This window comes from Oratosquilla oratoria, chromosome 6 (assembly GCF_046742065.1).
Source record: "Oratosquilla oratoria isolate Oo_2021 chromosome 6, ASM4674206v1, whole genome shotgun sequence".
Lineage (NCBI taxonomy): Eukaryota > Metazoa > Arthropoda > Malacostraca > Stomatopoda > Squillidae > Oratosquilla > Oratosquilla oratoria.
The window spans coordinates 28631566-28645239 of record NC_134782.1 but is presented as its reverse complement, the minus strand read 5'-3'; the positions used below and the strand labels follow the sequence as shown (position 1 = coordinate 28645239).

The 13674-nt window shown below is 41.0% G+C and overlaps 1 protein-coding gene across 2 annotated transcripts in view; it reads left to right on the top strand.

Moving 5' to 3' along the window:
• The window catches only part of Pxn (Peroxidasin), a 354608-nt gene that overhangs the window by 310254 nt on the left and 30680 nt on the right, over positions 1–13674 (top strand). Inside the window, exons 5-6 of one of the 2 annotated variants that reach the window (XM_076186627.1) lie at positions 1465–1536; positions 6729–6800. In XM_076186627.1, the coding sequence (XP_076042742.1) occupies positions 1465–1536; positions 6729–6800 (144 nt within the window). Of the gene's footprint in view, positions 14–1464; positions 1537–6728; positions 6801–13674 lie in introns of both variants that reach the window. The other variant, XM_076186626.1, reaches the window with a different exon arrangement.

Genomic DNA, 13674 nt, shown 5'->3' with positions numbered 1-13674 from the left:
AGCTTGAGCGTCTGTAAGTACATGTGTTCTTCAGCGCCTCACCTCCTCCTCTTCCTCCTCCTCCTCTCTGAGGTACCAAAAGACATCCTCTTTCGTATCTCTTCATCCCGAATTCCCTTTTCCCCTCTTGCGGTTCCCCGCTCTTCCTCCCTTACCCCAAACGGTACCACTCTCTTGTCCTCTGTCTCTTATCTTTTCGTTCCTTTTTTCCAATTTCCTTTTGGTCTTCACCTCCTGACGCAGGGAAGCTGATCGACGGAAGGAGCTCTCTCAGTCTTCGAAGAGACCCACGCCAGGAGCCGCCTCACGCCTCGTTTTCACGGTGATAGTTGGTGGTCGAGGTGCGGTGATGGTTCGATCATGGCTTTTGTGGAGAGCGCTGGTGAGGGTTTACGATGGCCGAAGGATTGTCGCGACTGGGAGCGCCGATGCTAAACTGGCTACCATTGCTGTGCCGCTGGGGAGAGGGTAGGAGGCCTTAAGACCATACCCTAACATGTGACCATACAAGAAGAGGTGACGGCAGCTCAACGATGTCTCGGAATATCGTGTCCTGCTTTACAAAAGTTGCAGCACTAAACGCCAGGCGATTTTATCAATCTGAGGGGAGGTACATTTCAGACACCTTCTTCGGACTAAAGCTACCTCCCCACTCCTTCAGCAAGATAAAATAGTCTAGCGTTACTTAGATAAGTCTTCAGATGCCTCAACGTTAAAGGGGAAATGAAGGTCTTCACCTCTTGTACGGTCACCAGCAGTGATAGATCTCTCAAGAATCAGGTGATATGGGAACATCATTCTTGAGTCGCGAGCTCGTGTGTCCGCGCGCGTGTGTGTGTGTGTGTTCGTTCGAGGGAAGTTGTCTCAACATAGGGTCCCCCCATAATTAGCACGAAAATGTCATGACACACGATTCCATATCATCTTTCTTTGAGAAAGAAGTTTAACACGTACAGTTGCCTGCAATTTCACACGAAACCTGTGCTTGTGTCGTCTGGATGGCTCAGCCGCGTGGGGTTCACATATATAAGATAACACGATATTGTCACTGGTATTTATTGATACAAAAATAATGAAATATCTAAATGACATCAAGACAGACTTCGAACTGAAGTGGAGTAATTGTACATTTGTAGGTGGCTGTACATTAACGATCTATTAAATCCGAATCTGTGGGTGACTTCAATGCTCTCAGCCTTATCGTACATTGAGGGATACCAGGAAAACAAGATGGTCTTTGATTCCATTATTCATTCGTTGTTGAATCTCTTCATTTGTAATACAAGTAACTGGGATCACCTCGTAACCGACTAGGAGACGCGGTAATAACTCCTTCTCTTTCGCAAACCCTCACCGAAGTCAGATCGAACCATCCGAACACCTCGAGCCCCCTACTGGTAGCGTTATTGAGGGCGTCGCTAGGTTGTTGTCTGAGTAGTAACTCGAACTCACGTGTTTTTCCAGATATCTCCATTTCAACAAGATTCAAAAGTTAGGCTCCGGAATTTTCGCCAGCTTGCGTAGGTTACAGAGGCTGTAAGTAAAAGAGTTCTGACTTAGGAGGAATACTGTGTACATTTTAGCAACTCACTCGCCCTACAATAGATGTCTCCCCTTAAACCCACCCAAATCTCAACCCTCTCCTCTTTGGGTGCCTTCCTGAATGGACAGCGTGTACGAGATATTAATAGACCCAAGTGACAGTTTGGCTGTCACGTTGGTTCCCTCTAATTGCATGCCTTGATTCACTTGTTAAGGGGCAACATCCGGTTTTCTGAAGAATGCGCCCTAGGAACTACATGTGACTAAACAGTTGTGTAAATACCGATAGCTTGTCTGAACTGCATATTCTTCGCAAAAGCTCTTCCTCTCCACAAGGCGCGTCCACACTAGTCATCAACACGTAATCAACGTGATGGAACGATGGACTGGCTGCATCCCGAGTTGCCTTTTTAGAGGGAGGGAGGGAAAGGGGCGACGTAGCATCACAACCCCGGCGCTTCGCCCAGTTTACCACTGTTGGCGACTTATGTGGACGAGTCTATAAATCTCCGTTCCTGTGATCATCCCCCCCCCCCCACTCGAGCCGAGCCTTTTCTTTCGTGTTCCTTGCATGAGTGTCCCCGTAGTCAAGGTGGTCAGTGAGAAGGACAAGCACGGACATCCTGTCGTGGGCTTCCTCCTGTTGAAGACGTCTGATGACTTCGAAAGTTGGCAGAGGACGTTTGTAAGTGTTAACTCTTTAATCGTCGCATTGGTTCTTAACAAAGGTCCTTGGGCCCCTAATGTGGACCCAGAGAACTTTCCAATTGGGGTCATAATTCGAGAACTAGTAGTTAGTGAACTCTTGACGGTTCTATTCACTGCTGAAGTAGCCTTCAGTACGCTAATGGACAGTAACACATAAGTATGTGGTGCACACGAAAATGGTTGCGAACTCAGCCCTAGTGTCCAGAGGTCCCTCTTTGAGATGAATCAAAATGTTTGGAGTTAGTCAAAAAGAAATCTTTGAAGGTGACGCTGGGTCTTCAAGGATTAAGCATTTGAATGTGCGAAAGATATCTTTCAGATATCTAGGTCGTCTAATGATATTCAGAATGAATATGTAAGTCCACATGTACACTCGGTGAGTTAGTGTAGATTTTCGACCCTTCCTGACATTTACTCCCTAGACATGACGCATTTAGCTATTAACTACATTAATCGTATAAAAAAACGCATAGCCAAGATAAATTTACAGGAAAATAAGAAAATAGGAAAACAGCTTTAATAGTAAGCCTCTGTATAAAGTAAACTTTGATCAAGGAAAGAAATATACATTCCACTAATGTATACAAAACATGTGGTCAGCTAGATATAGTATATTATAGAATCAATAACAAAATCTTAAGTGTAGATTCAAGCATTGATACACAATTGTCTAGCCCCAGGGGGTTGGTTTACCTCTGGATGAGAATCACTTGTCTTGATCGTGTGAAAAGGATTTCCTCAATCAAATAAAGTCATCATAGGGGTCACAAGGTGCTTACCGTAAATCGATTTCTGGAACGAGAGGTGATTTCCAGTCGTTATTCAAAGTTATGAGTCATTCCATTCGCTTAAGATGCAAGGAAACGCCTTGGCCTGTACTCTGCATTTGCATCTACGTGCGTGTTTGTATATAACACAATGTTGTCTGCACTAGAGTCCCTTTATATACAGCGAGTTGCGACAAATCCGCAGAATGGCCACAAAATGGCGGCGTGTCCAGACTTGTTGCAACTCTTTGCATAGAGTGTTGAGGCATCGGAATGCATAACAACCCAGCATATTTAATGAACGAACACAATAGGTTCGAAGAATCGACAAAGATTAAGCGAGAAAGAAAGTGACTGTGACTGTATAAAGGGATTCTAGTGTGTACTTAAGGTGAGGGTGGTACGGGGTAGGTTTTTTTTTTAATTTTTCATTTGTCATTTATTTATTTTTTTTTTTTTTTTGCTTGTGGGAGGATTATCATGGGTCTCTATGAAAGGAAAGAAGGGATCACAGTCTATGCTCTATGCAGTGAAGCCGCCAGCTAGCTTGGTCCTCTTCCAACTGTCCGAAGTCACCCGATATCTGTTTAGTAGAATACTTAACACTTTCAGGTTCAGACACGCTAGCGTAGCGCTGCACTTCCCTCTTCAACATGGAAACATATTTTATAGATTTTTGTTCTAAGTGACACCAGACGATTTCATTCATCTGACGGGGTGACTAGGACCGATCAAAATCTCTGTTTTTGTTTCGTGTCCACACCCTGGCAATTTGGTCAAATCTTCTGGCGACACTAATTGATCGGTATAAAGGCATTTGGGTCACCGTGTTGAAGAGGTTGGCAGGTCAACCGATTCCGAGAGTCCACAGCTCCTCCCATGTATGCCATGTGCAGCTTGTAGACTTAACTGGTCCGTGTCCCGTATACGTAAAGGTATCTAGTTTGATGGTAATAACTTTCCAAATCCCCGAACTGCCCTTCCTCCACTTCCAACCTCTAGGAAAACTGCTGGCGTCCTATCCAGGACGCCAACTCTTTGACTGACATGAAACCTGGACTACACAGGTCAAAGCCAGGCTTTGACCTCCTCCCTTTCCATTAGCTTGCAGAGTTCTCCTGTACAACGAAAAACTTCTTCTTGACCTTCACCTCCAGGTCTTTTAGGAGCTCTTCTATAGGTCTCTCCCCCTTTTTTTTTTTTTTTTCTTGAAGACGAGTTCAAGAAGCTTTGCGAGATCTCTTGAAGTCCTGTTCTTCCTCTTACAGTTTATTTCCTTTACCTTGTGACTATTTTTTCAATATTCACCTTTAACATGAAGTAATAACTTCATGTCTTCCTTTTATGAAAAATAAAACTTTCAGCCTTTTTTTATTTGCAGGAAAGTTTTTATTTCGTAGAATCCTGTTAGCTACAACATCTACAGTATTTTTTGTAGCTGATATTTGTCATACACATGTATTGCTGCAGTGACAGCAAAACTAATCCTTGCAACTGCAACCTCTGCCTCAAGGACATCACAACTACTGCTATAGCTTCTACTACTACTACTTCGACTACTATTACTACTACTACTGCTGCTGCTGCTGTTACTACCTTTACTACTACTACTACTACTACTACTACTACTACTACTACTACTACTACTACTACTACTACTACAGCTACTACTATTGCTACTACTATTACTACTACTATTATTATTATTGCTATCGCCATTATTATTGCTAATACTTCTATTACCACCAATACCACCTGAAAATAAGTTGTTGTTTTCTTTGTCCTTGTTATCCTTTAAATTTTTACTATTTTCAATTTACAGTTGCAGTCAAAAGTTTAAACACACACACACACACACACACACACACACACACACACACACACACACACACACACACACACACGCACGCACGCACGCACGCACGCACTGAAATAACATTAATTAGGTATAAGCTTTGACTGCAGCTGTTGTTATGATTACTACTTGATTGTTACTAATTTTCTTCTCTGAAAATCAAAGAGTGAGTGGTTTTAACTAAGCTTCAAATGAATATATTTTTCCTTTGATTTTTACTTTGACTAACATTTACAAGTGTCAGCCTCCAGTAGATAACCTTTTTTTGTCTCATTTCTTTAATGTATATTTTTCTTTGAACCCTAATCAATCTGTGCTCTGGATATAGTCTTCTTTAATATCAATACCTATATACCTGCTGGTTTTCTTCCTGTTATGACTTTTTCCAAGTGTATTAGGGTTTTCATTTTAAATCCTCTCTCTACTTTCTTTTCATTTTTTAATCTCCTTTACTCTCTTTATTTAACCAATGTACTCCTCTATTCTTGTATGCTTTATTTAAGAAATTTAGCGACAATTAACTTTCACTAAATGTGGCCCTCAGGCCCTGGAATTTTGTCAAGAATGTGGTGGTGACGTCATTCAACTTTGTGAATTATTGCTTTAATTTTTCTTTGTTTATTAATTAGCCTTAATCAGGTTTCATCTAGTAATATCCCCTTCTTCCTCCTTCTGTTTGTATGTCCTTTCTTTCCCACCCTTCTTTTTCCAAATTTTCTTTATTGTATTCACATGTGACCATAATCTGTTTGTTTTTTAACCTGGCGGAAATTTTTATCACTAAGTTACCAACAGTCATCAAGTTCCCTAAGCCCCGCCCCCTTCCTGGAGCCACTGCTGATTGGCTAAGTTCTGATACTTTTGAATATCCCAAATGACAAAAAGTCATTGAAGGAAAATGTGGTGCTCAGAGATCTAATTGGCTGGCGGATCCTTCAATATTTCTGATCATTTGTTTTATCATTCCATGATTTCATCTGCCTATATTTCCTTTTCCCATTTTCAATTTTTTTATTTCTTCAAATTCATTTCTTCATTTTGACAAATTTGTGGAAAGATTATATTTGTAGTGAAAAAGTCTCCGCCGAGGTAAGATATAGACGACTATATCCTCGTTCATTCTTCCTTGTTCTATCTATCACTATTCTCTTTTGTCATTGAACTAACTCAATCGCTTCCCTTGTACAACTATACACCCTTCTTTACTTGTGTACCATAATAGCTCATTGGCCACGTAACACTCCAACGTAATGTCTAATTAATTGTCAATGATTAACATTGCAGTTCTGTAACATTAATTGTTTGGAGTAATGGCTGTGATAACTATAATGTTATAATTAAAAGTAACTAATTTGTTTGCTAATATATTCCTCTTTTTCTGCAAGGCTCTTAAATTTATTATTATTTTCGTCCTCACTCATGATCCTATTTCTATAAAATGTTTTACGCTTTTTAGATTTCATGCATTACAATAATGAAATACCCTACATTGTTGATTATGTTGCTTTATAAAACTGCCTCTGTTAGCATATCATCAAATGCAAACTCAACTCTTATATTTACATAAACACGAACATTCACACACACACACACACACACACACACACACACACACACACACACACACACACACACACACACACACACACACACACACACACACACACACACACACACACACACACACACACACACACACACACACACACACACACACACATATGCTAATATGCAGTTTTATGTTTTATTTTGTTGCAATCTCTTTTAAGTGTTAGCAGTCCTTCACTTGTGTCATAAATTTGACCAAGTTTACAAGACAAGAGATAAATACATTTGTTGCTTTCCATATACACCAGGTTCCTCCACAACAACCGTTTACAGAAGATTCCCAAAGGGGCCTTCAGGAACCTCGACTCCCTCCGAAGACTGTGAGTATATTTCGTATTCATTTGTAGTCGCCATATTGGGTTTACGACCGCTTTGTTTCTGTCCCACTCCTCCGTTTCTGTCCCAATGTTTCACTGTGTGGGGCCATGTACCTCGGACCGAAACAGTCACCTTTGCCCTTTGTGCTTGGACTGTTGCGACAGGTAACAATAATCAGGGCTAAGAATAGGAGAGAAGGAGATTCAAACCCACAATAAGGAGGATGCGTGACCTGCACGGTTTCTGTTACGTTACCAGCGGCTGTGCTATGTCTCACCACTTTTTATCATGTTTCACTTTTAAATTCTACTACCCTTACTCTCTTCCACTTTCTTTCTCTACTTTATCACCCCTACTGCTGTTGCCTCTGCTGTTGCTTCTCTTCCTTCTTTACCTCCTATTCCTCCTATTCCTCCTATTCCTCCTCTTCCTCCTCTTCTCTTCCCCCTCTTTATCCTTTTCCTCCTCTTTCTCCTCTTCCTCCTCTTCTTCCTCTTTTCCTCATCGTCATCTTCCTCCTCTTCCTCCTCTTCTCTTTCCCCTCTTTATCCTTTTCCTCCTCTTTCTCCTCTTCCTCCTCTTCTTCCTCTTTTTCCTCATCGTCATCTTCCTCCTCTTCCTCCTCTTCCTCCTCTTTCTCCTCTTCCTCCTCTTCCTCCTCCTTTTCCTCTTCCTCCTCCTCCTCTCCCTCTTCCTCCTCTTCCTCCTATTGATCCTTCTCCTCTCTGCATGGAGTCTCGGAACCACACACCAATCCCATCGCAAAACAGAAACTAAACCAACTGGCCGCGGAAAAAACAACAACAACGAAAACATACTATTCATGCATCTACAGCAACCTCCTACTAGTGCGACGCAACACATCCATGCAGAAAAACATACACCCATCATAAACAACACTCCAAGACCAACCACTAAACTTCCTTCTCTACCAAACACCCCCTTACATTAACCCCCCCCCCCCAAAAAAAAAAAAAAAAACACGACTAGCAAGAGTTACATTATAACGTCTGCGTTCAGGTCACCATCCAGCTTTGAAAAAAAAATACAAACACAGACTAGGACTAGTCACAGATGTAAGTTTCCCTCAAATGTAATCACCATTAAGAAGATACCGGAAACGTGCTGGAAACCACGGATCTTGTTCAAGAGAGACCAGGGGCAACGGACTGATAATTATAATCTTACACTGTCCTCCATTATTCTTACCCAGAATACAACACTATTTCTTTCATAAGTTATTTGTAGGCCAGTCCAGTAGCTGTTGCCGGTTTCCTGGGGGCCGTGGGTTTCCTGCAAGAAAAGTCTGGATCAAGATTAATCAATTGGTTGACTACCTATATCCAAATTTGTTATGGTTACTGCCTGACAATTTCATTCAGTACCAAATAAGATCTTGATTGAGCGACCCGGGCTTGTCCCGACCCTCAGCAAAATAAATTCATCTTATATAAGTCATAAAAATAAATCTTCAAAGTACGTCAGCATGTTGAAAGGATCCTTGAGGAAATTATACAGTTTTCTTGATGTGGCTCAAGTAGTTGTGCGCCGTCCCTTGATAGACACGCCAAACTTCTCAAATCAATTCTGAAGGCATCATCCTGTCGAGCGCGTCGTCTGAGCAGTGTATCTTTCTGTCGCGCGGGAAAGAGTGCCCGTCGCTCTGTTCACTTATCTGGTGCCACTTGTGTGTGGAACTGGTGTTCATTCATACAGAGTACCGACAGTCCAATTCAGCATCATGCAGTAGGGTGGCAAATAAGTCTCACTACACGTAAGATAATATATTGATTTGCAAAGTCACTAAAGCACTGCAATCGAGAAATGCGTGCGCACGGTTTGGAGGCAAAGTACAAATTGGAGGCCAAGCCATGACTTCGCGGAAAATATACATAATTCTCTTGGTTCTTCTTACAATAGGTACACAGATGGTAATAGATTGATACAATTTAGTAAAACCAATGTCAAAGAAAATCTATGGTAACTATGTAATAGGAAAACACAAACACAATTGAACAATTCGTAAATATAATACACAGCAATATCTGTACATGCTACAGTGCAGTCCGTAAATATAACATACACAATGGTACGATACCATCACAATCATCCGATGAGAGTCCTACGGTCACCCGGCGCCTTTGGGCCTTGATACTCAACTCTTTTTGTTACCAATGCGGCATGGAGATGCTTAACACAGTCTAGCAGTATCCAGCATAAAAATAAGATATTATTAAAAACAAAAAGTTAGGAAGACGTATGAGGAGTAGAAGCAGTAGTTAGAGTGATAGGAGAATGAGGAAAAGCAATAGGAAGAGGTGCAGAAAGAGGTAGAGGAGGAGAAGGAAGAAGAAGAAAAAGAAGAAGAAGAAGAAGAAGAGGAGGAAGAAGAAGAATAAAATGACGAAGAGGAAGAGAAGGAGTGGGAAGAGGAAGAAGAGAATATAGTGGAGGGATGGAAAATGAGAAAAAAGTGTAGGAGCAAGACAACGAGAAGGAGGATGAAGAACAGGTAGAAGAGGAGGAAGAAAACGACAAATAGGAGGGGAAGAGGATAAGAAGGTGGAGGATAAGGAAAAATAGGAGGAGAATGGGGATGAAGTGAGGATGGAGGGGGAAGAGATGGTTGAAGAAGAAAAAGGATGAGAAAGAATAAGTTCAAAAAGAAGAAGAAAAGGAGAAAGAGGAAGACGAAGAGGAGCAGAAGGAGGAAGAGAAGGAGAAGGAAGAGGAGAATGTAGAAGAAGAAGAGGAGGAGGAGGAGAAGGAGGACAAGAATCATTATATAATTGGGAGAGGGCGGTTATTATTTGAGCCCAGCCAGGAAGAAATATCAGGACCACACACAGACTGGAGCCAAGTGAAACATCGATACACTCACGACTCCTACTTACAGGCATAGTAAAAATATACATTAACCAACTGACTAATGTTTTTATACAGTAAGAAAATATACCGTTTCTTTCAGGTTATGTATGTATTTATTTTCCAGTACACTGTGTTTTCCATATCAGTAAATACTGATATAATGAATTAAGTATGGTAATTTAGTAATTTTGATGTACAATCGAGGCCGTAGGACAGACGTAGCATTTATTGCTGAGTAATCAATATACTTTGCTATACAAAGAAATACTATTGGGTGAATTCCGCATAGAGAATGCACAGTAACAAATACTCAGCGATATCTGTTATATTGACATAAGAAGATCCTGAGCACATTTCAGAACTTTTGTTTACGATTTACATACGGTTCTCATTCTGGGGTGATTGTATGTCGTCCTTTTTGATCTGTAAACATTCACCAAAGGATCTCTCCTTAACATAGGCATTCTCCGGCAGAGTAGCACCAAAATATGCATATTTGGTTACATGAGGCTCGAAATACCTATGGGGTTTTAATGTGCAAAAAAATATTTTCTTTTTATGAAAGAATACATCATTTTATGTACTGTACAAAAATAATTTTCATTATAAAGTATGTTTTGTATAGAGAGATGCATTTGCTAGTTAAAGTTATGTTTGATTGAATGAAGCAGTTATCAGCGAGTTGCATTCTTCGTGAATAAAAGGCTCTAGTTTTACCTTAATCATTTGCTGAACCTATATCCTGGAGAGAGAGAGAGAAAGAGAGAGAGAGAGCATACTTCAGGAGATGAATACAAACATTAAAAAGAGCCCTAGTAAACAAACTAACCAGGTTTCCCTTTAGTAATAAGCTACTACTACTTTAACCAAATTTTGCATCGGGATTCGATTGAGATTCTTTTCTATTTTGTTTTTTCTCTCTGCCAACAAATAAACAGACACATACGGGAGATCATGTAACCTCCTCTCAACTTCATAGGTGAAGGTAAAAGAAAAGGAAGGAAAAATAAACAAAGCAAAGAAAAGAAAAGAAAAAAGAAATAGAAAAGAAAAAGAAAATGATAAAGGAAACGAAAATGAAATAAAAGAAAAGGAAAGAAAAATAACAGAAAATAAAAGAAAAAAGGAAAAGAAAGAAAAAAGAAATAAAAGAAAAAGAAAAGACAAATAAAGAAAAGAAAAGAAAAGAAGAGAAGAACAAGAAAAAAAAAGAGAAAAAAAAATGAAAAAATGAGTTATCTTGGATTGCCTGCCTAGCCTCGGAGGCCACCTGACGATGTAATGTGATGTTTGTGGTCTTCAGAATCCTCTCGCAGTTCCTCAGACCAGTCAGTACACAAACAGTGGGGCAGACATGCTCGTGTAACGATAATTATCTTTGTTTTCCCGTGACTGAAGAAAGTCCGTTAAAGTTCGTTAAAATTCGAGTTTGATTTTTAAGAATCTCCCGATAACGGTCTTTGGATTAATGCGTAAAATGCAAAGAAGCGTTTACCTTTGAAACAGTAATGTCTCATTTAGTAGACTATTGTTTTTCTAAGTGATGTTCATTGGTCTCTCTTATAATTCCTTTTACTATTTCTCCTGTGGTAAGCTTCACTACAATGATGAGTGACCATCTCTATCAACGCCGTATGACGTTGACTGTCTAAGTTTTATGCCAACAGTATTTTGAAAACCATAGAAACACCCATACAGACTAGAGCCATGTAGTGTTATCTTATAACAGGAAACAAATCTCCACTAAGAAAAGAATGATAACCATCTTCTTCAACTTTTCCTACCTCTCCTTGCTACTTCCTTCAACCTCGCTTTTACCATCTTTATGACTCCACCTTCCTCTGGTGCAATGTCCCTGGCTGTCGATGCCGAAATTGAATACGTTATTATCTCGATAAACCCTTAAGCCATGTTCACACTAGCGGTTTCAACCGCCATGGTTTGAATCACGGTGGTTCAATTATACTCTGAGTTATTGGAGGCATTCACACACAACCGCGCATTTTTTCCTTGACTAAGCGGTACCGCCGCGGTTTCCGCGTGGTTCAAACCGATTGTGTGAATAGGGTCTTACATAGGGACTTTGGGTTTCTGGGGGTTCCCTTTACCTGAATGAAATCACTTGGCGTATGTATGCGAGTGTGAGTGTGGGTGTGGGTGTGCATATGCATACGTGTACATGTATGCACATATATGCACACCCCTTGTCAGTATATACCTTTGTTCATTTGTTTAGAGGCCTATGACCCTTCACATAAATCAACTCCCGAACGGCCTGGCTGATAGACCCTTTGATGCGAGATTAGGCCATTTACCTTCTGTCGTCGTATGTCTGGCCTCGCCGGATCCGGATCATTCGGTGATAACCATAAAATCCTTCCCTTGTAGGCTATCGCACGACCCGCTCAGTGGTAGCACTCGTGTCCGATAACCACGTGGGGATTTCGGGCGTGTGTTCGATTCCTGGCCACGGCGCAGAGGTTAGGAAGGGTATCCGGTCTTAGTAATGGCCCCCAGCCGCTGCTCGCCTTGAACCTGATATGACCTTAACGTTTTCCGTGTATCGCCACTGCAGTAGTGGTCTACCGTGCCTCTCCTGCATTCACGTACGAACTCTTCCGAACCATCTGCAAGTTTGAGGTCCGGATGGGTTCCAGCCCGTCAAACCACGAAAAAGAAAGAAAGAAAAAATAGAATCCAGCAGCGAGGGTCTCTCCTTTCATCTTCCTCGCGCTATCTATCCCACAATCTTAGTAAACAAATGCTACTGTTCTATCGGATGTGGGATTTCTCGTTAATGTCCTTCATCCCTCCCCATTCCCAAACAAGTGCATACATCTCTGGATCCGGCTCTTACATATATATATATATATATATATATATATATATTTATATAAATACATAAATATATATATATATATATATATATTTATATATATTTATATATATGTATATATATATATATATATATATATATATATATATATATGTAGATTTGCAACGTACTAAAGGATATTGTTTTCATTGTGCATTACCGATATACCCAAATTACTAGCAGATACTAGAAGACGAAATATAGTACCTCTTCAAGAAGTCACATTTAAAGACCTTCAACTGAATAGGATCGTCTGGCGTTTGCCAGACCAAAAATCTAAACTGCCTCCTTTCTTTTTTCTTTTCCACAGGTTACGTCTGTAAAGTCTAGAAATGACGCCTTGGGTGGTCAGTCGGCTTAGGTCTGTGTCGGCTCATAACCTGGCCGGGGGGAGGGAAGGGGAGGGGAGGGGAAAGTCTTTGGAGACGAGGTCTTGTAGGGACCTCCTGGGAGGGGAGTGGGTGGGTAGCCTATCAAGGGAGTATGTAGCGATGTAAGAAGTCCCACAGGACTAACAGTTACTCCTTCGCTACCGAGAAGAGTTCTGCGGAAATGAGCGTAATGTCCTGGCAGGAACCAAAGAAAACAAAAGTGTCAGCCAGCACGGAAGGGTTGGTTCAAACAGGCTCCATCGGGTGCCAAAGTGATGAATGAAATCTTCTGACGACATCTATCTTAAAAGGAAATGTGCCTCTCGGTACAGAGAGGGTGAATGAATCACCTGGATAATTGTCACTTCCTCCGAGCTTGTTAGGGTGACCGTTCTTTAGGTGGGATATCGTCCTCGGTTGGGGTCAGGGCCCTAGAGGATTTCTTCAAAGTGTGGCCCGCCATACCTCAATGGCAGCGCGTGTGCCTGGCAACCGTGTGGGTATTTCGGGCGTATGTTCGAATCCTGGCCACCTCGGACTTGAGGTGAACTCCACTTCCTCCGGATATCGTCACTGCAGGAGCGGCATCATAGCGTCGACATCGTCTCTCCTGCTTTCATGTGTCATAAACTGTCCCGGACAGCCTGCAAGATCGCAGGTATTAGCCTTGCAAAAAATAAATAGATAAATAAATAAAAATAAATATAGATAAATAATAAATACAAGAATAGATAAATAAATAAGTAAAACAAATAAAATAAA